The sequence below is a fragment of the Arachis ipaensis genome, chromosome B5 (genome assembly GCF_059453495.1).
Source record: "Arachis ipaensis isolate K30076 ecotype BB chromosome B5, ASM5945349v1, whole genome shotgun sequence".
NCBI lineage: Eukaryota > Viridiplantae > Streptophyta > Magnoliopsida > Fabales > Fabaceae > Arachis > Arachis ipaensis.
This window is the reverse complement of record NC_142440.1, coordinates 23,141,788-23,167,438: the sequence shown is the minus strand read 5'-3', so window position 1 is coordinate 23,167,438 and position 25,651 is coordinate 23,141,788. Positions and strand designations below refer to the sequence as shown.

The window sequence follows — 25,651 nt, the reverse complement described above, 5'->3', positions numbered from 1 at the left end:
TGGATATGGCTGAGCTAAAGTCTTAGTTAGAGGATCTGTTGGGTAAGAATTTTATTCGACCAAGTGTTTCACCGTGGGGTGTGCCAGTGTTACTGGTAAAGAAGAGGGACGGGAGTATGCGGCTCTGTGTGGATTACAGGTAGCTGAACAAGGTCACGATAAAGAATAAGTACCCGTTGCCGAGGATTGATGATCTCATAGATCAGTTACAAGGAGCTGGGGTTTTCTTCAAGATCGATTTGCGATCCGGTTATCACCAGATAAGGGTGAGGGGAGAGGATATCCCTAAGACCGCTTTCAGGACTCGTTATGGTCATTACGAGTACACTGTAATGTCTTTTGGGTTGACGAACGCTCATGTAGTATTCATGGATTATATGAACAGAGTGTTCCGTCCGTTTTTGGATAAATTCGTTGTCGTCTTCATTGACGACATACTAATTTATTCCAAGACTGAAGAAGAGCATGCGGAACACTTGAGGATCGTATTGCAGATCCTAAAGGAGAAGAAACTCTATGTGAAACTGTCTAAGTGTGAGTTTTGGAAGGGTGAGGTGAAGTTTTTGGGTCACGTGGTGAGTAAGAAGGGGATAGCTATAGATCCAGCTAAGGTGGAGGCTGTGATAGATTGGAAGCAACCAACCACAGTAACTGAGATAAGGAGTTTTCTGGGCTTAGCTGGCTATTATCGAAGGTTCATCAAAGGCTTTTCACAATTAGCCTTGCCGTTGACAAAGTTAACTCGCAAAGACACTCCATTTGTTTGGACTCCTGAGTGCGAGGAGAGCTTTCAGGCATTGAAGAAAAAGTTGACCACTGCACCTGTGTTAGTGTTACCTGAGCCGAACGAACCGTTTGAGGTGTATTGTGATGCCTCACTAAAGGGTCTAGGATGCGTGCTGATGCAGCATCATAATGTGGTGGCGTATGCCTCACGCCAGTTTGGGGTGCATTTTAGAAAGCTTTCGGAACCCGACTAAACTTGAGTACGGCTTACCATCCTCAAACAGATGGTCAATCCGAGAGGATGATCCAAACACTAGAGGATATGTTGAGAGCTTGTGTTCTGGACCAGCCGGTGAGTTGGGATCGATATATGCCGTTAGTGGAGTTTGCATACAATAATAGTTACCATGCGAGTATCGGAATGGCTCCGTATGAGGCTTTGTATGGGAGAAAATGTCAATCTTCGCTATATTGGTATGAAGCTGGAGAGAAAGGCTTGTTGGGGCCAGAGATGATAGCTGAGACCACTAAACAAGTCAAGAAAATCCGAGATATGATGCTTACGGCGCAGAGTCACCAGAAGAGTTACACCGATCAGAGGCGGAAGCCCTTGGAATTTGAGGAAGGAGATCATGTTTTCCTTAAGGTTACTCCAACCACGGGAGTAGGTAGAGCGATTAAAGCAAAGAAGTTGAATCCTCGGTACATCGGTCCATTTCAGATCCTGGAAAGGGTTGGACCGGTGGCATATCAGATGGCTCTACCACCTCATCTTTCGAACCTGCACGACGTGTTTCATGTGTCGCAGCTTCGGAAGTACACTCCTGATGCTAGCCATGTGTTAGAACATGAATCGGTTCAGTTAATGGAAGATTTGACGCTTCCAGTGGCTCCAGTCAGAATTGATGATACTAGTATCAAACGGTTGCGTGGGAAAGAGGTTTCATTAGTCAAGGTGGCATGGAGTCGAGGCGGTGTTGAGGAACACACTTGGGAACTTGAGTCGGAGATGCGATCGGATTATCCGCACTTATTCTCAGGTAATTGAATTTGAATTTTGTGGGCAAAATTCCCAATTAGGTGGGTAGAATGTAAAACCCGGTTAATTAACGGCTAATTAACCCATAAATGAGAATTTATTCTAGAAAGCCAAAAATATGATTTTTTTTTTTTTATGGCTAAATATGATAGAGGAGATTGAGACGAGAATTTCGGTACCAATTTTATAGAAATCGGACCAAGATTGGACCGAACGGGCTAAACCGGGCCAACCGGACCCAAAGTGGGCCCTTGGCCCAACATAACTAAACCCTAAAACACTCATTTCAGCACTCTCTCTCCTCACTTATCACTCAAACACGCTGAAAAGGGGAAGAATGGGGGAAGAACACTCTCTCAAACTTCTATCTCTCACTTGATCTTCAAACCACCATAACTTTTGATCTAGAGCTCCGATTGCCGCACCGTTTGTGGCCACGCGTTCATCGTGGAGATTTCTACAAAACTCATACAATCAATCTTGAGGTAAGCCACGTTTTGCTCTTCGAATTTCCAGCCTTGATTTCGAGTTTCATGAGCAAAAATGTTGAGATTTTGGACTCTTTGATGTTATAGGACCCAACTCTCTTGAAGGAGAAGGTTAATATTGTCTCCTTGGACCTTGGATGTGGTAATATTCTCAACCCTAGTGTAATTTGTTGTTCTATGATGTTTGGGTATTGAGATGTTGTGTGTGGGTATGATGATTGTGGCTTAGGTTGTGTATATGTGAATATTGGGGCTTGATTGAGACCTTGGAAAGCTTGAAAAGGGATTTTTGGTGGTAAAAATCTATTCTTGGAGGTGTTGAGACCTAGAGGACTTGTTGACAAGTGGTTTGGAAGTGCTCCGGTTGAGCTTGGGAAATTGGCTAAGGTATGGTCTTGGTTTCTCGTATCTAATATGTAATGTGGTAGAAAATACTTAGGCTAGAGGCCCTAAGATAGGCATTGAATTGATGATGTTGTTGAATGGTTAAGATATATGATGTGATCATATATGTGATTATGAATATTGATGCCTTGATTGTGTGATACATGAGAAACTGCATGTTGTGATATATGCTTGATGAATGATTGAGGTTGAATTGGTGGGTGGTACCATGTTGATGGTGAGTATGATGATGATTATGTATAATGATGTTTGATTTGGAAATAGTATTATCGGAAATTGGGATGAGGAAGGATGTGTGATATGATATTATGTTTGCCCTGTAGCCATTTGATTGAGAAGTGTTAAAATGGTTGGACGGTGGTTTTGGGAATTTTTGTAAAGCGTCAATGTGTAAGTTAAGGATGGCTTGATGTTGATTTTGGTACATTTTGATTGATTTCGAAAAAGGAGAAATTGGCATGTTTTGGTTGATTTTGAAAAGAGTTGAAAATGGTTTGTTTTGAAAATGGCACATTGTGGTTTTGTATGAAAACATGGTTTTCAGACATGTTTTAATGGGACATAACTTGGACTACGAATCCCCGTTTTGTACCAAACTTATTTAGAAATGAAATTGGATCCGGGATGTCCATGTCGTTGAAAGAACGGGCGGAAAACGATTTAAAATGAGAAAGTTATGTCCGTCGGAATATTTGGGGTTGAATATGTGAATTCTGCAGCTTTTAACTTAGAAAATTTTTAGCAGAATGACCCTCCGCGCGTAGGCGCACTTAGCACGTACGCGCCATTCTTCAAGAAAGCACCGTCCACGCGTGCGCATGGTGTGCGCGGGCGCGTCGATGCGCTGCACCAAATGCCCAGCTATTTTCCCGAGAGTTGTGCCAGAGTTGTGCCAATTTTGTGCCTGGGGCGCAAGAGCACCCACGCGTACGCGTGGCTGACGCTTGCGCGTCGTTTGGCTATTTTTCAATCCGCGCATCCGTGCGTATGACGCTTGTGTGTCGATGAGTTTTGTGGCCATCCACGCGTGCGCGTGGAGTGCGCGTACGCGTGGCCCTGTTTTCATCCCAAAGTTGATTTTTGAGTTTTAAACGCCAAATTTCATACTTTTAAGCCTCCGATCTCACCACTTATGTCTTAAATCATTATGATATGCCTAGCAATGAGACAAGGAGCTAGTGAATGTGGTAACTTGCGAGTGAAGCAAGGGAAAATGAATGATCAATGAGGATCAAAGATGATTATGTGAGATGCGGAGGATGGCGGTGGAAGTGCTTGTTATGCCATGGGCCGAAGGGCCGTAATTGTTAATGAATTGGCTGGTTATGGATTTAACCGTGAGCCAGATGGCTGGATCATTGCCGTGTTACGGCGGAGCCATGATTATGGCTAAGTATAAATGCATATATGATGTTGAATGAATTGTGAATGTTTACACTTCCACTATCGGAGATGAGGGTTTCCCTGGGAGGAAGCAGTGGCTAGCCACCACGTGCTCCAGGTTGAGACTCGAAGCTCTTTTGGCCTTATGTCGTCAGGGTGGCCGGGCACTGTGAAAGCCCCGGATGAGCTCACCCTCATAAATATTCACCAGTGAGGGTGATGGATATGGATCATGATTATGATCACGATTTGTTGAGTATAACTCGAGTTGGGGAGACACGACAGAGGGACAGTCCAATGGTTAGCTATCAGGACTTGTCGGGTTGGCTCTATAACCGACAGATGATATCATCAGCCACTAGAGACAGGCATTCATCATATGCATACTATATGAATTGTTTGAGATTTCCTATTTGACTGCATATTACTTGCTAATTGTCTAAATGCCTTATCTGTTCCTACTTGTATATCTCTTGTTTGATTTAGCTGTGTTTGCTACATTATACTCCTGCTGGTGGTTGGGAGGTCTGAAGGAATTGGAAAGGGAAGTATTAGTTAGACTGAAGGATCTTTAGTCAGTTGCCACTTATGGTTTAGCTTGTTTATAAGCTTTGATATTATCTGGAGGAAGTCCTAGGATTGCCTTCGGCTTTCCTCTATTATTACATGTTATATATAGGGAACTGTTACCATGCTGGGGACCTCTGGTTCTCACCCATGCGGATTTTGTGGTTTTCAGATGCAGGACGCGAGGCTTCTCGTTGAGGCATGCTGGAGACTTCTGGATTAGCGAAGATCCTTGTTCTCGGGACTCTGTTTTGATTTTTGATTTCTCTTAGATACTTTTATCTCCATTGAATAATACAAACTGTGATGACTCCTCTTAGAGGGGATTTTGGAGACTAGGTTCTTTGTTTTTGTGTCCCTTTGGGTTTCCTTTGGGGTTTCCTTATTTTATTATATGTATATATTGCTATGCTCGGACCGGTTATCTTCGCATCCGGATTTTGAGTTTTGATATTCCCGTTTTTGACACTCTTTCATATATATATAATCTCGCGTTAGCTTATCCTTGTTCGTTACGTTATTGATCAGAGTGTTGCGCTTTCGAGTTATGGTTTTTGTTTACCCCTTTTTCTACAAAGGCTCCTAGTTATAATCAATCATTCATACTACTATACGTACTAAATTTTAAATCTAGATGTCGTAATACCTTGCCATCTCGAAATTATGACTTAATCATAAGACCCTGTATGGTAGGGTGTTACAAAAACCGTGAGGCCTTGTGTGCCAAAGCGGACAATATCGTGCTAGTAGGTGGTCTGGGCTGTTACAGATGGTATCAGAGCCGGAGCCCGGATCGATGTGCCAGTGAGGGCACTGGGCTCCCTTAGGGGGATGGATTGTAAGGTCCCACATCGGTTAGGGAGGGAAATGAAGCATGCCTTATAAGGGTGTGGATACCTCTCCCTAGCATGACGCGTTTTGATGAGTGAGTGTGGGGGCTTCGGCTATCATCCCTATCGTCAAAGGCAAAACTGTGAGGCCTTGTGTGCCAAAGCAGACAATATCGTTCTAGCGGATGGTCTGGGCTGTTACAATCTGCATGTGTTGCTTAACCGTGATCAGGTTTCACCTTACCAGGCGTGAGTTTTTTAAATCTTCATAAATATTGTAATTAGTGAGATAATAACTTCATCATGTAATCAAAACTTTAGTACACTAAAAATTTCTTAGTTATCCTATTTTATAATAGGTTATTCCAAAAAATAAATCATGATACATCATTCAACAATTTTTCACATTGGTTCAGAGAATACGTCAAAGTGAATCTAAGTGGCACAACAGAATGGGAACTAGTTGTACTTAGTTGGGGCCTAATGAATAAAGGCACAAGCTACCTAATCTACAATGTTAATGGATATATGTTTCATTCTTTACAATTGTCGGTGGAAAAGAAAATAGATAACACCAGAGTCTAGGTTTGTAAGGATGTAGGCGGTGGTCATTCTGATTGGATTGGTATGGTATGATATGCATCTTTAAATGTGAATGGTATAATTCAAGTTTGCGACTAGGAACATGAAAGCACAAGGACTACAATATCACTGAAGTAAATGTGACCAGGAAATATAGGCACTATGATCCTTTTATTCTATCTCAAAATGTACAATAAGTATACTATTTGCCTTATCCGGGGTCATGCACGTCTAGTTGGATAGTTGTGGTTAAGACTAAGCCAGGAGATCACATCAAGTCTAATGGGACAGAGGGTCAAAAATCTTACCAAATTGATGACCTAACTCTTTCAAAAATGATAGTTGATACTAGTGATCCGATCACCCTTAGGTCGGTTGTTATGGATGATGACATCATTGACCTTAGGGTAGATGAAAAGACAATACAACTAGAGGACGACGATATTCAAAAAGAAAAGGGGGTCAATAGAGACAAAGAAGAAAAAGACGAGTTCGATGATCAGAAAATTACCTCGGAAGAGGAGGATGAACCAAAGGAAGAAGATGATGAGTCTACATAAGGTAAACCTAAATATAGTTTAACTAGCTTGTTGTATGTTTAATCTTTATTTAGTAAGATCATATATAACTACATCGCACGCTAACCTTAGTTATATCTTAAGTATTTCTTTATCAAGCTTTGATTATATTATGATATAATTATATTGTTTCAGGTAGGCATGACGACAGGTTGACGTGTCACAAGCAGGCCTTGTTTTGAGTACAATGACGATAACTATCAAGACCCATAGTTATTAGGGCTTCATTTTGATATGTTCAGCAGTATTTTATTTCTTAATATTTTTATTTTGTATATTTAATATTTCACATTATATAGATCATTGTTTTCAAATAAATTACTAATTTATTATTTATTAATTGGAAGTTGATTATTAATTATTAATTATCGGGGTTTATTATAGTTCAAAAAAAATTAAAAAAAATAAAGCTGCCGTCTGAATTACCCAACAGTAACGATCATCCAATTTAATAAAAAATAGATTATCGTCAAATTTACTGTCAGAATCCACCGCAAAAATTCGACGTTAATTCCAAATATTAGATTTTTGTAACCAGTATCATATTTTTGTAACCTTAATGAGTAACCGGCGGATTATATTTGTTATTCTGTCGGTAAATATGTTTAGTATTCAGTATTTTTCTTGTAGTGCAAAAAGGGAGTTAGGATTTTTTATTAAAAAAATAGGATGGAATAGAGAGAGGGATGAGGGCAACCTTCCAGCTAAACGATAGAGGAAAGACGTAGCTCTGGCAACAGAGGGAGCAATGGTGACAACTCTTCCAACATTGGCGGAGCCAGAGGGAGCAACTTCGTTTGAGGCGACGAAGCAGGATGCAAGTGATTCCACACATTTTCAAAATTGAGGGTGGAGAGCCACGCATTTTAAATTTAGGTCAGCTTTATCGTCGAATTTACTAGTGGATAAATCCGATGGTAATAAATTCCAGTGCGTTAGGACATAGCATTCTACTAAATGAGTTTACCGGCAGATAAATCGAACGATGAATCCACCCCTACTTTTTGCACCTATTCTTTTACTTTTATCTCCAATAATTACTTGAAAATTTATCATTAGAAAAGAATAAATCTGCTTGTATTGTTTTGATCGGACGAATTTGACACCTCTGCCACAGATAAATCCGACAATAAATTTGCCGCTAATGTGTGACGCTAAATTTAACGATATTCAACATTTTTATTGTAGAACGTGTTGAATTTATTATAGAAAGGAAATCTCCAAATTCCTGGTCTTCATAGTTAGCATAGTTTAGAGATGATATCTTCTCATACAATATATGAATGAAATTTGTGAATAGTTTCGTGAAGAGTTTAAAATGATTTTATGGAAGTGAGACAAGATAAGGGTTTTTCTTATATTAAAGTGGAGAAAGTATATGAATGACAATATGTAGAAATAATAGAAGATAGGAGAGATAGGTCACCTAGCACTTTTGTATAGAAAAGGGAAATAGAATGAGAAAGAAAGGACTAAAATGGCTCTAAGGTATGTGTATTGTGTTATAAAAATCTAATTCGCGTTTAGGTGAAATCTTCAATCTAAATCGTCACTTTGAAAACTCTATAAAGTTTTCTACCTTTAGAATTTGAAAATACCTATTAGATACAAATTTATAGAGAATTGAGTTAGCTTTAAAACAAACTTAGAACCAAGTCAATCGAATAACTGTAACTTGAGATATTTTCAAAATACTATTGGTGTGTTAGGCTGGTTTATTACAACGCGATTTTCTACTATGAACTTGTAATAGATTTATATATCTAATTAAATTTGAATTTAATTTTGTACTGGCCTCCAAGAATAAAGATAGTTTTTTCATATTTTCATATAACCAAAGATTATTCAAATCCAATAATTATAGAATTAGTTATAAGTATATCTTAAAAGGTTGTTTATTGTCAGTTAGAAATTCACTAAAACTAGTGTTTTCATATTTTTAAATTTCATTAAAGATGTTTATTTTTCAAGTGCATTATCTTCTAATTTTTTTATTATAAATTTAAAATTTAAATTATTATAATTTTAATTAATTAATTGTTGAATAATAATATGACTTAAAAAAAACTAAAATGTTACAATAATACTATCTAAACGGGTGGCTGCTCTTTTTTTTTTTAATTTTATTTTTTAAAGTTAGGAGTGAGGCTCAAATCCAAAACTTCTAAGTGAAGACGGGAAGACTATGCCATTTAAGTTATATCTTATTGACTTTTTAATATACGTGGTTTTACTGGATATATCTTGATTGTCTATCTGACATTATTGTTAAGGGCAATGCTTACAGAAATAAAATAAATGGTGATCTTTTTTCTTAATAAAAAAATGCTACATATTCTTTTTTTCTTTTAGGTTGAAAGCTAAATTCAAGGTTACGAGAATCGAATCGATTATTAAACCAGTCAAGTGATCGATTTAATGATTCAATAGTCCTATCGGAATTGAATTGTGGTTGAATCGATTTAATGATTCAATAGTCCTATCGGAATTGAATTGTGGTTGAATCGATTTAATTAAATATACAATAAAATTATTAAAAATTTAATATATAATTTTAAATATTTAAATTTAATAATTTTTAAACTAACAAAATTTAAAATTTCACAATTTCACATAATAAATTATCCATAATTTATTATTAAAAGTTCACAAATAACTTTAAACATCAAAGTTTATAGCTAAAGAAAATCTTACCTACATAAATGACAAATACATAATATTCTACAACCAAAAGAAACAACAAATAAACAAATTTTTAAATAAACAAAGATATTACTCATCAGAAATCATAATCATCATTAAGTGTTCCAATATCCCTATCATAAATAGGTAATCCAAAAAAAAAAAATAAAACCTCGGTCATAAAAAAATACACATTCAAGATAGTTAATCAAACTGAACAAAATTAATAAAAAATAGTAAAAACACATTCAAGATTCAACAGAGTTAACCAAATTGAACTATTCTGTCCAGTAATTATATCAAACATAATCAACCTAAATGCAGAATCTATTTTGTCCAATAACCAAAATTCATAATCAAAAATAGTAAAATGTAAAATACAACAATTCAGAATAATTATAATTAATAAAATAAAAAAATTAAACTAAATTTTTGAAGAACTCAAGAAATAGAGAGAATTGAATAACATAATCACCCTGTGTAATTCCATGGTGGCAGAGAGACCGCGAAAAGTCCACAACGGCGAGAGAGAGAGAGAGAGAGAGAGAGAGAGAGAGAGAGAGAGAGAGAGAGAGAGAGAGAGAGAGAGAGAGAGAGAGAGAGAGAGAGAGATGGCTCGACGACGACGAAGACAAAGGTGGACTTAACGAGGATAGAGCCAGCGAAGCCAATAGAAGCTCCGAACCTTTTAGCGACACGAGGAAAAGAGCACATCTTTGAAGAGAAGAGCAACCTTCTGGTGATGCGAAGAGAAGAGCACACCGCTGATGCCGATAATGGTGGGGGCTGATAGTAACTTAGTGGCTGGTTGGCTTTGCTCCTTTGATGCATTTAGGGTTAGATTATTCTTCTGCATTGTGATTATGAGAGATAAAGGGGAGGGACTTCTACTGGGTTGGGTTTATATATATATATATATATATATCGTTTTAATCTGGATTAGAGATCTAAAAATTTTAAAAATCGGACCGATTTTGTCGGTTCATTGGTTAACCGCTGATTTAGTCATTTTTTTATCGGTTTTTTGTAGAATAATTCTTGGCATCAACCAATCAAAATATTGATTTTCAATTAATCCAGTTGAACTGACTGGTCTAATCCGATTTCCAGAACATTGCTTAAATTGAAACTATGAACATATAATTGACACCAATTACTAAACAAAAATCATGGGATATGCTTTATTTTAGAACATGGTTGATGAGATATATATATGTTTCATTAAATGAAAATTTGACCAAATATTAGTTTCTATGAATAAATATAAGAGACAGCACATTCAATAACATTAACAAAATTGATTTTATAGATGAGTTGGAAAGGTGGGTTAAAGCATAGTTATCAAAATCAAACTGGTAATCAACCTGGTCATATGACCGGTAATCCATATCTTCCATAGCAGGATCAGTCTCCCCTAATAGGTTTGTCACAATATATGCATATCATAGTGATTTTTCCACAATTTGTTTACAATGACCCTAAGCAGGATCAGTCTTCCCTCTATTATTATAAACTCTTTTAGTTGTAACATCAGGAGTTGCTGATGATGCTTGTTCTTGAGATGGTAGCGTGTTTGATGGTGTTTGAGATGAAGACATTTTTTAAATTTTAGCAAAAAAAAACAAAAGATTTCTAGCCACAAAAGATTTATCTAAGTGAGTTTTTAAGAAACACAGCAATAACCACCAAAGTTCACTAATAATAATCAACAACAAAATTAACTATTCAACCAAAGTTCACTAAAATTTTCTCAGATTCAGTTCAACAACAACTCTAAAAAACCAAATACAACAACAGCAACTACCAGATTCAACAACAATTCTAACTAAAATTTGCTCAAATTCACCAATAACAACTCTAAAAAACCAACATTCAACAAACAGAAAGAATAGCAACAACTCAAAAATTCGCTCAAGATCACCGAAATTAACATTGAACCAGAGAAACAACAGCAACAACAACTTTAAAAAACTAAATATAATAGTAGCAACTACCAGATTCAACAATAATTCTAACTAAGATTTGCTCAGATTTACTAACAACAACTCTAAAAAATCAACATTCAACAAACAGAAAGAACAGCAACAACTCTAAAATAGTAAAATTTGCTCAGGTTCACCGAAATTAACATTGAACCAGAGAAAGAACAGCAACAACAACTCTAAAAACTAAATAAAATAGCAACAACCACATTCAATAACCACCAGATTCACTGAAATCAACATTGAACTAAAGAAAGAACAGGGTCAAAAACTGGAGTTCACCTGGTTGAAAAGACGACCACCACCATCACCCAAGGGAGCAGATGCTGCTTCACTGGTTTCGACAAAGCGAACGCAAGGGCACGGTGACAGACCGAGAGAACAACGAGGTGAGAGGCCTAGAGACTGAGAGTGACTAACTGACGACTGACGAGGTGAGGGGAGAGACGAGAGAGTGACGAGGTGAGGGTGAGGGGCTGCCGATCGACACCGAGTTCGAGAGAGCAGAGAGATAAGGCTGGCTACGGTTAGGGGGTGATTCCACTCAAAAGTTTAGAATAATGGCTCAGGGTTCATTCAAACAGGGGGATGGGGATGGGGGTGGCCTGAAACGACGCCGTTTCAAAAAAAATAAATAATAAATTAATAAAAATGACCCGGACCGGGTTGGATTAACCGCCCGGATCACTGAATTCGCATAAAATTCATCGAATCGAACCGGGTTTTACCGGGTCTATTACATAAACAGTTCAACGAATGGTACGGTTCGATTAAGTGATCATATTTTCGATCAAACTTACCGAGTCGAGTCGAATCTAATAATTATGGGTGAAAGGATTTCACCAGCGCTAAAATAAATTAAATAACTAGATAAAATGAATAATGTCAAAAATAGAAAATTTGAACACTTTTTGGACTGTTGAAATCTATTGGATATAACTATATCTGTTTTTGATATTTTGTGATTTTAGTGATGGTTGTATCTTAATTGTCTGTCTTATATTTTTGTTAAAAAATCATTTTATATATTATTTTTTATTTGTTGATAGGTCAAATTTTTCAAGAGGAGTCATGTACAGCAATTCAGCAAGTCATTTGTCAAACCAAATTAGTAAGAATATATTCTTTTTATGGTATATCTGTCAGAAAATATTTTACCCAATACAAATGGAGAAAAAAAATTAAATCACGCATTCATACATGATGCATGGACCTTACCTTGATTGAGATGTATGTGCATAGACCTCTCTTCCTCTTATATATATATTCATACTCGCTAATAGAATTTATCACAAGCATTATTATATTTAAATCATAGAAAGAGTTGTCACTTCTTCTGATATTCAACTATGGTTGTCCTGAAGGCTGCTTCTCCTCCTACTGTTCCTTCTGTCAACAAAATTAATAATGGCTACCCTTGTTCCAATGGCACCATCAAGCCTCTTATCACCCCATCTCCCAGTTCCTTCATCAATCTTGATCAGTAATCATATAACCCCTCATCCTATATATAAGTCTCTCTTTTTTCTTTCATCCCACGTTACATATATCTACATACTCTGTTCGTTCTTTCTATATGACAGTGTTACTAATATATGCATATTATTATTATTGTTATTAAAAAAATAATATTATTATTCTTACTCTAATATATGATTTGTTTTAATGGAATAAAATGAATTGAATTCAGAGGTGATCCAGAGGTGTTCAGATCATACTGGAGGAAGAAGAGTGAAGAGTGTACGGTGGTGATAAACGGCGAGGATTTGATGAGCTACCTGAGCGACACGAGCAACGTGTGCTGGTTCATGCTGCCGGAGCTGAGGGAAGCCATCCAGCGGCTCCACCGCGTGGTGGGGAACGCCTCCGTCGGCATGGACAAGCACATCGTGGTGGGCACTGGCTCCACTCAGCTCTTCCAGGCTGCCTTGTTTGCTCTCTCTCCTTCGGATTCTCCCAATCCCATCAATGTCGTTGCTGCTTCTCCTTATTACTCGGTTTGTTACTTTTTCGTCTCAATAATTGTTACTTCAAATGTAATTCCTCACTGCTTTAACTAACAAGTCAAATTGAATCACTAATTTGGCCCCTTTTTGGTTTTTTATGGTCATTTTGAGTATAGTTTTTACACTAGATTTGCTTTTACAATATTTCTTATTTTGTTATTGCTGTTTATATCTTATTTGATGTAATAGATTTTACTTTTTATTTTATTATTGCTTTTTATATCTTATTTGATTTAATAGATTTAATTTCTGTTATATTTATAAAAATGTTATATTTGTGTATCTCATAATTTATTTAATTTATTTTTAATATACATTTTATATTTTAATATATATTTTATAATAATAAATAGTTTTATAAGCATTTAATATTATTTATTTTTAGTCTCAAAAAAAATACTATATAATTTTAGTTGAATGTTTCAAAGATTTTCAAGTTCTTGATAAAAAAACTACCGAGCGAGTAGTATATTCTTTTTTCTTTGGGGAAAAATGTTTTCCCTTTTAAAGCATAACAAAAATATATAAAAGATTTGAAAATTGTCTTCCTATTTTATGTAAAAGTTTTTTTGGGTCCAATTTGATATTTAGTAATTTATGAAGATTCTTTTAATATTTTTTTAATATATAAATTATTTCATAAATAAGTTGTTAATTTTGAACAGTAAATTTAATATATTTGGTTAATACTTTTTATGTCACAATATTTGATTATATGTAGCATCTAGAATCTGTTTGGTTTAATGTTTGTTCGTTTAGTTTTCTCTAAAAAATTCATCCTCTAAATTCAAACGTAATTTTATAGTCTAACTCATATTATCTAAAATTAAAAAGTTTAGTTTTTGCATTCACTTTCTTCTATTAAATCATTAATTAAAAAAATTATTTTCTATCTACTAATTATATAATTTATTGTTTATATAATGAATTTTATAATTTTTTTATAATAACATTTTCTAATTTTTTATAAAATTTTTATTATTTCTTGTTTATATGAGTTTTTTTATGAAGTTTTTTTTGTGTTTTTTATTGCGATTCTATTAATTTCATTAGAAAGACCAAACTAAATAAAAATTAACATAAAAATAATATTAAAATCATAGCAAAAAATTAAATCTAAAAGAGTACTAAAAAATACTAAAAATATTTAAAAAAAAATAGTATTAGAATTTATTTAAATATTTAAAATAAAATAATTATTAAAATTTATATTTTTTAATAATTTTTATCTAAAAATAATTTTGAGTAATATTATTCAAAATCATATTTAATTTATTATAATATATTTTGATATAAAAATTGACAAATATAAATTACATTGACACCAACAAACTTTTAGTTAAAATCAATTTTACAAAATTAATTTTATTTTACAAACTTTAGGACAGAATACCCAAAAACAATCTAATCATTCAGCACTCAGCCTTTGGATTGCTAATATATATCTTAGAAAAAAAAAAAAGAGAGGCCTATTTTATGTTTTGCGCGCGTTGTCATGTATGGTAGATGAATAACATGTTAACACTTGTAAACACCATGTCTCTTTTGCTCACCTAAAGGGCCCACACTACGGGGTCTCACTTTGCTAATTTGCTTTATGGCTGATTGGCTGTCATATCCTTAAATAATTACTCCAACAGTTTTTATTTTTATTTTTTTATTTAAAAAAATTACATTTAATTTATTATTTGTATAAACAATCGAACATATTTTTGTGAGAAATTCATTCTCCATACATATATAATTTAGTCGTAGTGAATCAATCTTAAATAAGTGATGATGAGGAATGGAAGGGTGTTGTGTAGAAAACCTTATTAGGAGACCAAAATATGACAAACATGTCTATTGGGAACACTAGGCTTCTAAGGGAACATGCAACAAACACATGATTCACTTAGAACCACATGGATCCTTAGATTCTCTATCTCACTGTATGCAAACATTGTAACATGGCCGTGTCTCTCTCCTGTCTTCTTAATTATTTGATTAACTAACACTCTTGGATGAACCACTCATGACTCTAATATTTAATATTTCCAATCAATTCATTTTAAAAGTGATTGACTTAATGAATGATGATCCAAATACAGTGCCATTTAATTTGCACATAAAACAGCGTCAAATGATATGATTCTTTCGTTATTAATCATTTATCATTACTATGAATGTCTGATTTTAACAGGTTAAAATTATAAATGTTAAGTCAAATAAAATCATTTAAAATTATTGACCGTTTGTTATTATTATTGCAGGAATATCAAGATGAGGTTGAGATTTTGCGTTCGGGATTGTATCGGTGGGGCGGAGATGCAAGGGAGTACGATAAGAATGAGGCATATATAGAGGTGGTAACCGCCCCTAACAACCCTTGTGGAAGTATGAGGAGAGGAGTGGCAAACTCATCAGAAGCTGAAGGGAAAGTGATTCATGACTTTGCGTATTATTGGCCACAATACACTCCCATTACTCAACAGTATGACCATGATCTTATGTTGTTCACATTTTCCAAATGCACTGGCCATGCTGGTTCCCGCATTGGGTTAGTATTCATCAATCAACGTATCCCTCTAATCATTTAATTTAACGAAAAGTTTAATAATAAAAAATATTAACTAAAAATACTAACAACTTATTTTGTTTCTCTAACATTATCGTTAATTTAATTTAATTATGTGCTGACATCTCACTCATCAATTATAACAAGTAGATTGTTTGCAGTTGGCACAGAGCATAAAAATAGTTAATTTTTAAATTTTAAAATAAAAATATCATGTGATTACCATTTATTTTGTATTTCTAAAAAATATTAATTTCTCACAATTATTTTTTTAAAAATAGCTACCAACAATGTAAAGTTTAATTTTTGCGTTGCAATGTGCATTCCAATGATTGCCATCTAAACAATTGCAACCGAATCCATAGTCAACATGTATATGGGTACTTTATGTATGAATTTTCAAAAGTAAAAAATAAAAAATAATGTTACAATAATAATAAAACAGACTAATATTAACAAATTAAAAAATAATTTTTTAATAACTATATTTTGATTTTGGTATGTGAAGATGGGCAATTGTGAAAGATATTGAAGTTGCAAAGAAGATGACAAGGTTCATTCAGATGAACTCAATTGGAGTGTCAAAAGAATCTCAAATCCGAGTTGCTAAGATCATAGGAGTGATCTGTGACAGTTATCAGGAAATAGGATCGTCCTTAGATCCCGATGAGCTCTTCTTTGAATATTCGAGGCGCAAGTTGAGGGAAAGGTGGGAGAAACTAAGGGCAGTTGTTGACAAAAGTAACCTCTTCTACTTGGCCAAATATCCTAAGGCCTACTGCACCTTCACTAACCACACATCTGAATCTTACCCGGGTAACAAAATTCATTTCTTTTTTACTTAGCGTCCAAGGCGACATATGACTCAACATGCATTTTTTATTATGACTAGTGTATTAATATATATTATTGCAGCATTTGCTTGGATGAAGTGCAAGGGGAGCATAGAAGATTGTGAGAGTTATCTGAGGAATTTAAAGGTGCTTGTAAGAGGAGGAAAGCGATTTGGTGTTGATCAAAAGTATGCAAGGATTAGCTTGCTCAGCAGCGATGATGTGTTCAATGAATTCTTAACCAGAATCTCAAATGCTACAAGAAATATAGGAAATAGAAGTTAAATTAATGAATACATATTTGTTAGATGAAAATTAATCTTTATTATTAGATGTGTGTTCAAATAATTAATCCATAGATAAATGCCCAACTAAATTATAAGAAGAAGTCAGAAGTTAAGGGCTTTGATTGGTCTGTAAAAGAAAATATTTGGTTTATTTTTTAAAATATATTTTTAATAGTTTAAAATATAAAATTATATTTGTCAAATGTACAATTTTAGTTATTTATTTAATTATTCTTATTAAGTTAATAATTTATTTTTATACATTATCAAATATAAAATAAATTATTTTAACATAATTAATTAAATTTATATGGATGTATTATTAAGAGATAGGACTAAAAAAGATTAGTAGTTCACCTCCTATTCATTATAACATCTTTAATTTAGGAACAAAGAATTAGATAGTCCAATAATGTTTATACTATTAAATGATTTTAGTAATAAAATATATTTTATATATTTTTTAATAATTATCAAATAATTTTTTTAGTTAAATATTATTTATTAATTATACTTTTATATATTATTTTATTCAAAAATTTATCTTTTATTTTATAAATTATAATTTTATTATTCATCATTTATGTTATTTTCACAATTATATCATTAATAATTCCTCCATTAACTCTAGTCTATGGATACGATTATGAGATTGATTTGTGAATAACTTCAACTAATTTAATTTTTAAAACTCAAGTTATATTATAAAATTAAGATTCAACGTCAAATAATTCTTTTGAATTGAAGAAAAAGAAAAAAAGTGAATCAACAAATTTTTATTTTTGAATTCGTTTGTTGTTTTGATTTGTTAAATAGCATAAATAATTGAAAAATCATGTTTGCTGTTAATCCAATTGTTTTCTTCAACCAATTAATTGAATTCCTCAAGTAATCAATTATGTAATAAAATCGATTGACTTGCGTAAAAATTAACTTTTGTTTGTAAAATAATTGATTATCATAAACAGAAAAGATTTTTATTCACTAATCAATCGATTCTTTGAATAAAAAATTGATTATTTTCTGAAAATTATCAAAAAAAAAAAAAAAGATTTCCATTCACCAATCAATTAACTGAATAAAAAAATCGATTGTTTTCTAAACGCAAAAGGACATACACTTTCATTCACTAACCAATCAATTATCCCAATAAAAAAATTGATTGATTTTCTACCGATTGCATTTTTACCAGGGGTGTCCGCGGATCGGATCGGATCGAATATGGCCGAAAATTCGATCCGATCCGCACAATTTTCATCGGATCGGATCGGATATGATATCCGCACTTTTTAGTGCCGGATCCGATCCGATCCGATCCGTACATTTGCGGATCGGATCGGATCGGATATCGGATATATCCGCATAATTAAACATTCTCTTTTTAATCATATTTCTATGTAAAAAAATTCGATAAAAATATTTCTTTCATACTTTTAAACTTATTTATTCTTAAAATATTTTTAATCAAACTCTCTCTAAATAACAAAAATAAAATAATACAATATATGAATAAGAATTACTAACTAAAATATACAAACAAGTAAATATAATACCAAACATATATATATATTTATTTATTTTTTAATTATTATAGTGCGGATCTACGGATCCGCGGATCGGATACGCGGATGTAGAGCAGATATCCACGATCCGATCCGCAAAGAATGCGAATCGGATTGGATCCGATCCGATCAATTTGCGGATCGGATCGTATCCGCAATTTTCGGATCGGATGCAGATATTTACCGCGGATCTGCGGATACGATCCGATCCATGGACACCCCTAATTTTTACAAATGCGAAGAACGTATACCTAATAATTGACAAACAATGATCAATGGCTATAACAAATTGACTATGGAAGGATAATTATAAACAATTATAATTATATTATTAGACAATTAAAAAAGAAATTAATGATAGATTATGAAATTACTAATTTTGGGATTGAAAAAATAAGATTAGAATTTTAAAGTCAAAATAAAATTGAGAAAGAAATTAAAAATAGATACCCATAAAACATTAAATTATTAATGATAGAATTTTAAAGATAAAATAGATATGATGAATAATAAAATAATAATTTATAAAATAAAAAGTAAATTTTAAAATTAAATAATATATAAAAAATTAATTAATAAATAAAATTAAAAAATAACTATTTAATAAACATTAAAAATTTAAAAAAATATATTTTGTTACTAAAACCATTTAGTAATCTAAATATTTTGAAACCATTAAAACTGGAGTCTATATATTCAATATTAAACAAAAAAATTCAACAAATATATTTGTTTAATCCTAAATTTTTGAACTAAATTGATCATACTTTTATTGACTTTTTTTTCTCTCATAGTTTCTAGTCTTGCTGCTTATTGTATTTGGCTTCTTTAACTGAACTTGAAAGACTCCATTTTCTTATTTTTATATTCATATTAAAAAATTATGTTATTTTTTATTGAAATTAATTAATAAAATTTTACTTTTGAAAAAACACTAACTATACTAATAATTAATAGAATAGTATAGTTTCCAAAATCAAGATTTGATCATATTTTGTTTCCAAAACTTCTGTAGTGTATATATACATGCATCCAGTGAATACTTTGCATGCATATATATTAAGGTCAATGCTATGGTGCTGAAAGACATTTTTTTAGCAGATATTAAAATGTGTTGTTAATATATAGAAAGAGACACATGTTTGTGTTGCTGGCACATACGTAAATAAAAACTGAATGATAGTAAAAAGTGGTCAGAGTGAAGTGATAGTTTGTAGAGAATAGTTGACCAATTTTTATGATAATTAAGTAGTGCTAAACAGCCTAAGCTTTAGTGATAATTATGTATTTAAGTTAAATGTGTCTTTTTGGACATGGACTTTTTGGTGTAGTAATGGATTTTGATTACTAAAATACCAATGCTTTATACAAAAAAATATATATATATATATACTGTACAAAAGATAAATAATATATTATATAATTTTTATATTAATAATAAATAATAATAATAAATCTGTTATGCTACTGTATAAATTATTTTTCATACTTTTTATATTTAATTTTTTATGTTTAATATTAAATTATTTTATGCTGGTAATAATAATAATAAAATGATTGTGATAAAGTATAAATAACAAATAAAATATGATATTTTTATTTTTATTATTATATTTTTCAGGTTTAGTATTATATTTTTCGTCTTAATAATAGATAATTGTTGGGAATAAGACACCATTCCCCCTTGAAAAAACACCTTTGACAGAGAAATAAAATAGACACAATCACAACACAAGAATTTAACGTGAAAACTCCAATTACTGGAGAAAAAATCACGGCCGTTGTCAAATGACAACCAAAGAATATCACTATGTGAAAATTGTTACAACACATAGACTTCTTTCTCTCTAACACCGGCACCCCAGTACACCCACACTCTCTCAAAGCAAATATCTAACTACACCTCACAACACTCTCTAATCAAAGAGTACAGAGGAAAAGAAAAATCAGATACAAGCTTAAAGTGTTTCTGACTGGTGCAAAAACAAATGGAGAACTTAGCCTCATATTTATAGCCTAGGCCACCCACTCCATTTGCTATCCTGAGCAATGTGGGACTAATTCAACCAAATCCTTACAATCTCCACCTTGATTGAAATAGTCACACATCTTCAGCTTTCATTGTCAACACCGACAATTCTTTGCTGCCATTGTCTATACCGACAATCATAGTTCAGAGAACTATCATACTCCACCATGAAAGTATACTCACTTGGAATTAGACCACTCCAAGCATTTCGCCTTGGTACAGATCGAAACCTTGCTGAAAATTCATGGTGCAACTTCCAAATTGGCTTTTCCTGGAAGTTCTTCAGCCATCGACCTAACTCCGCCACACACCTTGCATCTCAACGCCAACCAATGCCCGTGTGCAATTGTGGACCCAATTGCCACAACTCATCCTTATCCATGGTAGTGCGGCAATACCATGAGGATACTTCTTGTTTTCTAGAGAACATCATCTTCTCTCATAGAGAGAGCAACCAAAGATCTTCTCCTTCAACGCCTTGTGCAAACCTGATTGTATCAACACATTCTTGACTTGTATTTGCCACAAGCCAAAATTGATTCTTCCATCAAATTTCTCTATTTCAAGCTTCACAGCACTTGAATATCCTGACATTGTTGCAACCGTATACTGGAATAGTATAACTCAACCGTAGACCGTGTACTAGGAAGGGTCCCCAGGAAAGAGAGGTGGGTCACAATGGACACACTTAAATACCAGGTCTTTCCTTAGCCAGAACATTTCCAAACTGCACTCTCACAGTGTCACACTGCCTTCCAGCAACAACAACAGCAACCAAAGATCAACCTCAAGCCACAGGACAAAATTCTTTTCTGATGTGGAAGGTCAGACTAGGCTGCAACCACAGAGCATACTAAGAATAAATCCCACCAAATCGAAGCTCTTGATACCACTTGTTGGGAATAAGACACCATTCCCCCTTGAGAAAACACCTTTGACAGAGAAATAAAATAGACACAATCACAACACAAGAATTTAACGTGGAAATTCCAATTACCGGAGAAAAAACCACGGCCGTTGTCAAATGACAACCAGAGAATATCACTATGTGAAAATTGTTACAACACATAGACTTCTTTCTCTCTAACACCGGCACCCCAGTACACCCACACTCTCTCAAAGCAAATATCTAACTACACCTCACAACACTCTCTAATCAAAGAGTACAGAGGAAAAGAAAAATCAGATACAAGCTTAAAGTGTTTCTGACTGGTGCAAAAACAAATGGAGAACTTAACCTCATATTTATAGCCTAGGCCACCCACTCCATTTGCTATCCTGAGCAATGTGGAACTAATTCAACCAAATCCTAACAATAATTACGAAGAATTTATATTAGTTGTATTAATTTTTTTATTTTATTTAGAGAATAAAATGTATTTATTTTTATTATTAAAAATGATAAAGACGTTTATGTATTATGGAATCTGATATTAATGTCAGTGGTATTGAATTTTTTTTCTCTTTTATTTAATAGTTTAGATAAATTTATTAGTAATCCAAGTTATTTAATTAAATGTTATTGGGTTTGAATTTTTGCTTAATATGCTACATGTGGCAAGAATGAGAGTTTGCCATGATTATTAAAAATTCATTTCTCTTCCTTCATATCATAACTCTCTCTTTCTTTGTTTAAGCTATATTATTATTATTATTATTATTATTATTATTATTATTATTATTATTATCTGAAAAAATAGATAAATTGGTCACATTATCAGTTTGGTATAAGTTGCCAAAAAGAGGCCTAAATACAATAAAAAAATCAGCCCAATTGTTATTAAAATTAACATTAATTATTCACAATTTACCAACACCACTGCGTCACTTCACTATCTTTCACTTCATTTTTCTCTCTGCGCATGTCCCAACAATATAAACACGTGTCTTTCTCTTCATGTTACCAACATATTTCAATACCTGCTGAAAAAAATATCTTTCAGCACCATAGCACAACCCATATACTAATAATTAATAAGTACAGAAAATTTTGTATCTGATTAGTTAACAAATTTTTTTTTTATGATATATCTTTTTTAATTAAAAATAATTATATGCCCTTGTTTTATCGATTTTTAACAAATCAAAATAGTTCGATAACTAATGATCTGTGAGCGAAACCTACTCCTTACTAGTTTTGAAAAGTGTATCAAAAATTTTTCGAGTGAACAAAATAATAAAAGAAACCCCACTATAGGGACATAGTTTAGATTCACCAATCTTGACGAGATTAACAACTCCACTATGGTGACATAGTTTAGATTCACCAATTTTGGCGAGGTTAGCAACCCCACTATGGTGAAAATAGCCATAAACCTACCTTGATTGATCAAGCCAATGATGCACCTCTTACTCTCAAAGAATCTAGAGGAAAATAAGCACACAACCTATTTCATATTCAAATCAACTTCAACTCTATTTCATAAATAAAAGGTACATGAGTTATTTATTGTAACACCCTAACTTTTAACACGTCATGATCGTACCAAAAGTAAGGCGTTACGGACCTGATTTCCTTTATTATAAATTTACTATTGAGCCTTTACGTCGATACCGCGTTTCAGTTTTTAAGAAAATTTCAGAAAAATATTTTAGTAATTAAAATCACACAATTATTAATAATAGTAAATGCTATACAAATGAATTTAATATAAAACTCAAATACAATACCTATCCCTCTGGATAAAATAAAACTTAAAGCAACAAGGGCGAGGGAACTCTATAAAAATAACAAGAATCACAAGTTAATCTACTGGTTGTCTGCATCTTCTAACTGAATCTTCGAACCTGTGTCACTGAAAGGATGGAAGATTTTGGGGTGAGAACAAACCACATGTTCTCAGTAGGGAATGGGAATGCCGTAAAAGTAATGAATAAAATGCAAATAATTAACTTTACTCAATAAAAAATATATTTTTATCAAACCCTTTGAAAATGCTCTTAACTCAAAACAAAACTTAAATATAAATTAGTCACATTTTCTGTCTCTCAGCCACATATTAATCCTCAGTCAAATGTCAACTCGTAATTACTTTAATACACTCACAAACAAGTAGTGCAAGCAAGAGATTCAATTCAATGTACAAGCAAGTCACAACAAGACAAACAATACAATCACAAAATAATAAGACAAGCAAGCGCAATCAAATGCAAATGTGCAAACAACATGATGCATGTCTATCCCTAACGCAGGCCATGAGCTCATGTGTCGGTTGCCTACCCGCTCCTGACATTACCCGGTCACAAGTCCCAGATATGGCTTTCCAGATGCATTAGTGTGCTTATAAGTCGTACGGCTAGGCCGCATCAGTGTGACTTTTCAAATCAATAAGCGTACATCTGGAAAACAGTTCTCAGTGTGTGGGCGTCCCCACTTTACATTTGGCACTAAGGCCCAAACAATGTCACATCTGCTCTTCTGTGGCAGACACTTCATTAATTAATATATTCTTTAAATCCTTGTTCTCTGCTCTCCTGTGGTAGAGATTCCTTTTCTTAATAAACCGAGCTCAAATCTTTACTTAAAACAAAATCTCTTCTTAAAAGATTGGATTTAAAACATTATATTTTTCTTAATAAATCAAACTTTAAAATAGAGTAAATCTTTTCTTAACTAAATATATTTTAAATAATTTAATTTTCGAAAACCAAATCTTTTAAAATAACTTTTCAAATAAAACCTCAGTTTTTATAAAATTTTGGCGGCATTTTTTCTAAAATTCGATCTAAACCACCCTTACAGGTTTCCTATTCCTCAACAATTCTCAAATCAACAAAATTCTTAATAATCATAAAACAGTCACATTCACAGCAATAATCCATACTCAATAACATTACTTTTGTAATTATTCAATTAATTTTGTAGGCATTCTAAATTAAAAACGTTTATCTTTAAAAATAAATCCCCTACCTTCGTACGTAATCGAAATACTCGAAATTCCGGAGAAACTTTTTGACCGAGCTGCTGAAAGAAAAAACGTCCGAAATCTTCCATGCCTCGTAGAACTCCAGTTGGCCGAGCTCAAAGGGTAGAAGAGCTACGTCACTGTCGACTTCCACCGGACAAAAATAACGCCAACATATAAAGAAAAAAGATACGAACACTTTTACCGGATTAGATTTTTTATTGAAGCTATGAATCACAAGAAATCAAAACCGGAAACTCGAAGGTTTCACGGTTCTCCTCAGCCACACTCTCGATCTCTCTCTTTCTTTCTTTTTCTTAGTGGTTCGGTGATATGAAAGAGATGAATGTGATTAAAGGCTAAGGGTATTGAATGAAAATTTTGTGATACTAAAACTCATTAGGTGTCAAAGTGTTATATATATACAAGCCACGTTTCCTTTCTTTTTCTTTTGTCCCTTGGTTTCGGTGAAGGAAAGAAAAGGAAATGGGATTCATATAGTGATTCAAGTGCATGTGTTCCTATATATATATATATATATAAAAGAATTCAAGTTTAACTTTCCTTTTTCTTTGATTCCATTTAATGGCTTCGTCCATTCTTTCTAATTTTCTTTCTTTTTCTAGTAAACTTTAATAATAATAATAATAATAATAATAATAATAATAATAATAATCAATTTAGACTGTAACTATTAATATAGTTTTTAATAGATAATTTAAAATAATAGAATAAATCATAATTAAATTAAATTTTTTTTTTAAATTCAAAGTATAAAATTTAATTTTAAAAATTTGGGTTGTTGTATCCTATCCACCTTACAAAAATTTTCGTCCTCGAAAATTGATATAAGATGAAAAAGATTCATATCAACTCCATTTTCAAAAATATCGAAGAAAAGAAATAAAGAGGTGTGGCATGTTCAGTTTTGCAAATGTGAAAGAAACCATATCTCATGAAAGAAGTTTGAAACAAAGAGTCTTACGACAAGCAACCAAGGAAGAAATTTCACATTAACAATTCCTTATCCATAAACATCATTTCTAAATACATTATTAAGACCACAACACAAACAAGTAAAATATCCATAAAACACGTAAGCACATCACCAAAACAACAGCACAAACACAAATAAATAAAATAAAACAAACACAATCAAATGTAAATACGCAAACAAGATGATGCTTTTATATATATATATATATATATA

General features: G+C 32.9%; 1 protein-coding gene and 1 long non-coding RNA gene across 2 annotated transcripts; one reads left to right on the top strand and one right to left on the bottom strand.

Moving 5' to 3' along the window:
- The first annotated feature begins 12,571 nt into the window (after positions 1-12,571).
- On the top strand, positions 12,572-17,053 carry LOC107641771 (L-tryptophan--pyruvate aminotransferase 1-like). The gene is made up of 5 exons (XM_016345237.3): positions 12,572-12,745; positions 12,953-13,259; positions 15,521-15,807; positions 16,334-16,641; positions 16,741-17,053. The coding sequence occupies exons 1-5, from the start codon at positions 12,612-12,614 to the stop codon at positions 16,941-16,943; spliced, it is 1,239 nt and encodes a 412-aa protein (XP_016200723.1). The 5' UTR covers positions 12,572-12,611; the 3' UTR covers positions 16,944-17,053.
- Positions 17,054-23,146: 6,093 nt separating this feature from the next.
- On the bottom strand, positions 23,147-24,766 carry LOC148563596 (uncharacterized). Its single transcript, XR_015883528.1, has 2 exons — positions 24,447-24,766; positions 23,147-23,331 (listed from the first exon to the last, which is right to left on the bottom strand). It is a non-coding gene; the product is annotated as an uncharacterized LOC148563596 (long non-coding RNA).
- Positions 24,767-25,651: the final 885 nt, after the last annotated feature.

What these genes read in the sequence shown, in the direction of transcription:
- LOC107641771 (XM_016345237.3), top strand. Translation starts at nt 12,612, where the DNA reads ATGGTTGTCCTGAAGGCTGCTTCTCCTCCTACTGTTCCTTCTGTCAAC. An exon ending in CTGCTTCTCCTTATTACTCG is followed by an intron (nt 13,260 to 15,520) that starts GTTTGTTACTTT and finishes TTATTATTGCAG; the next exon opens with GAATATCAAGATGAGGTTGA. An exon ending in CACATCTGAATCTTACCCGG is followed by an intron (nt 16,642 to 16,740) that starts GTAACAAAATTC and finishes ATATTATTGCAG; the next exon opens with CATTTGCTTGGATGAAGTGC.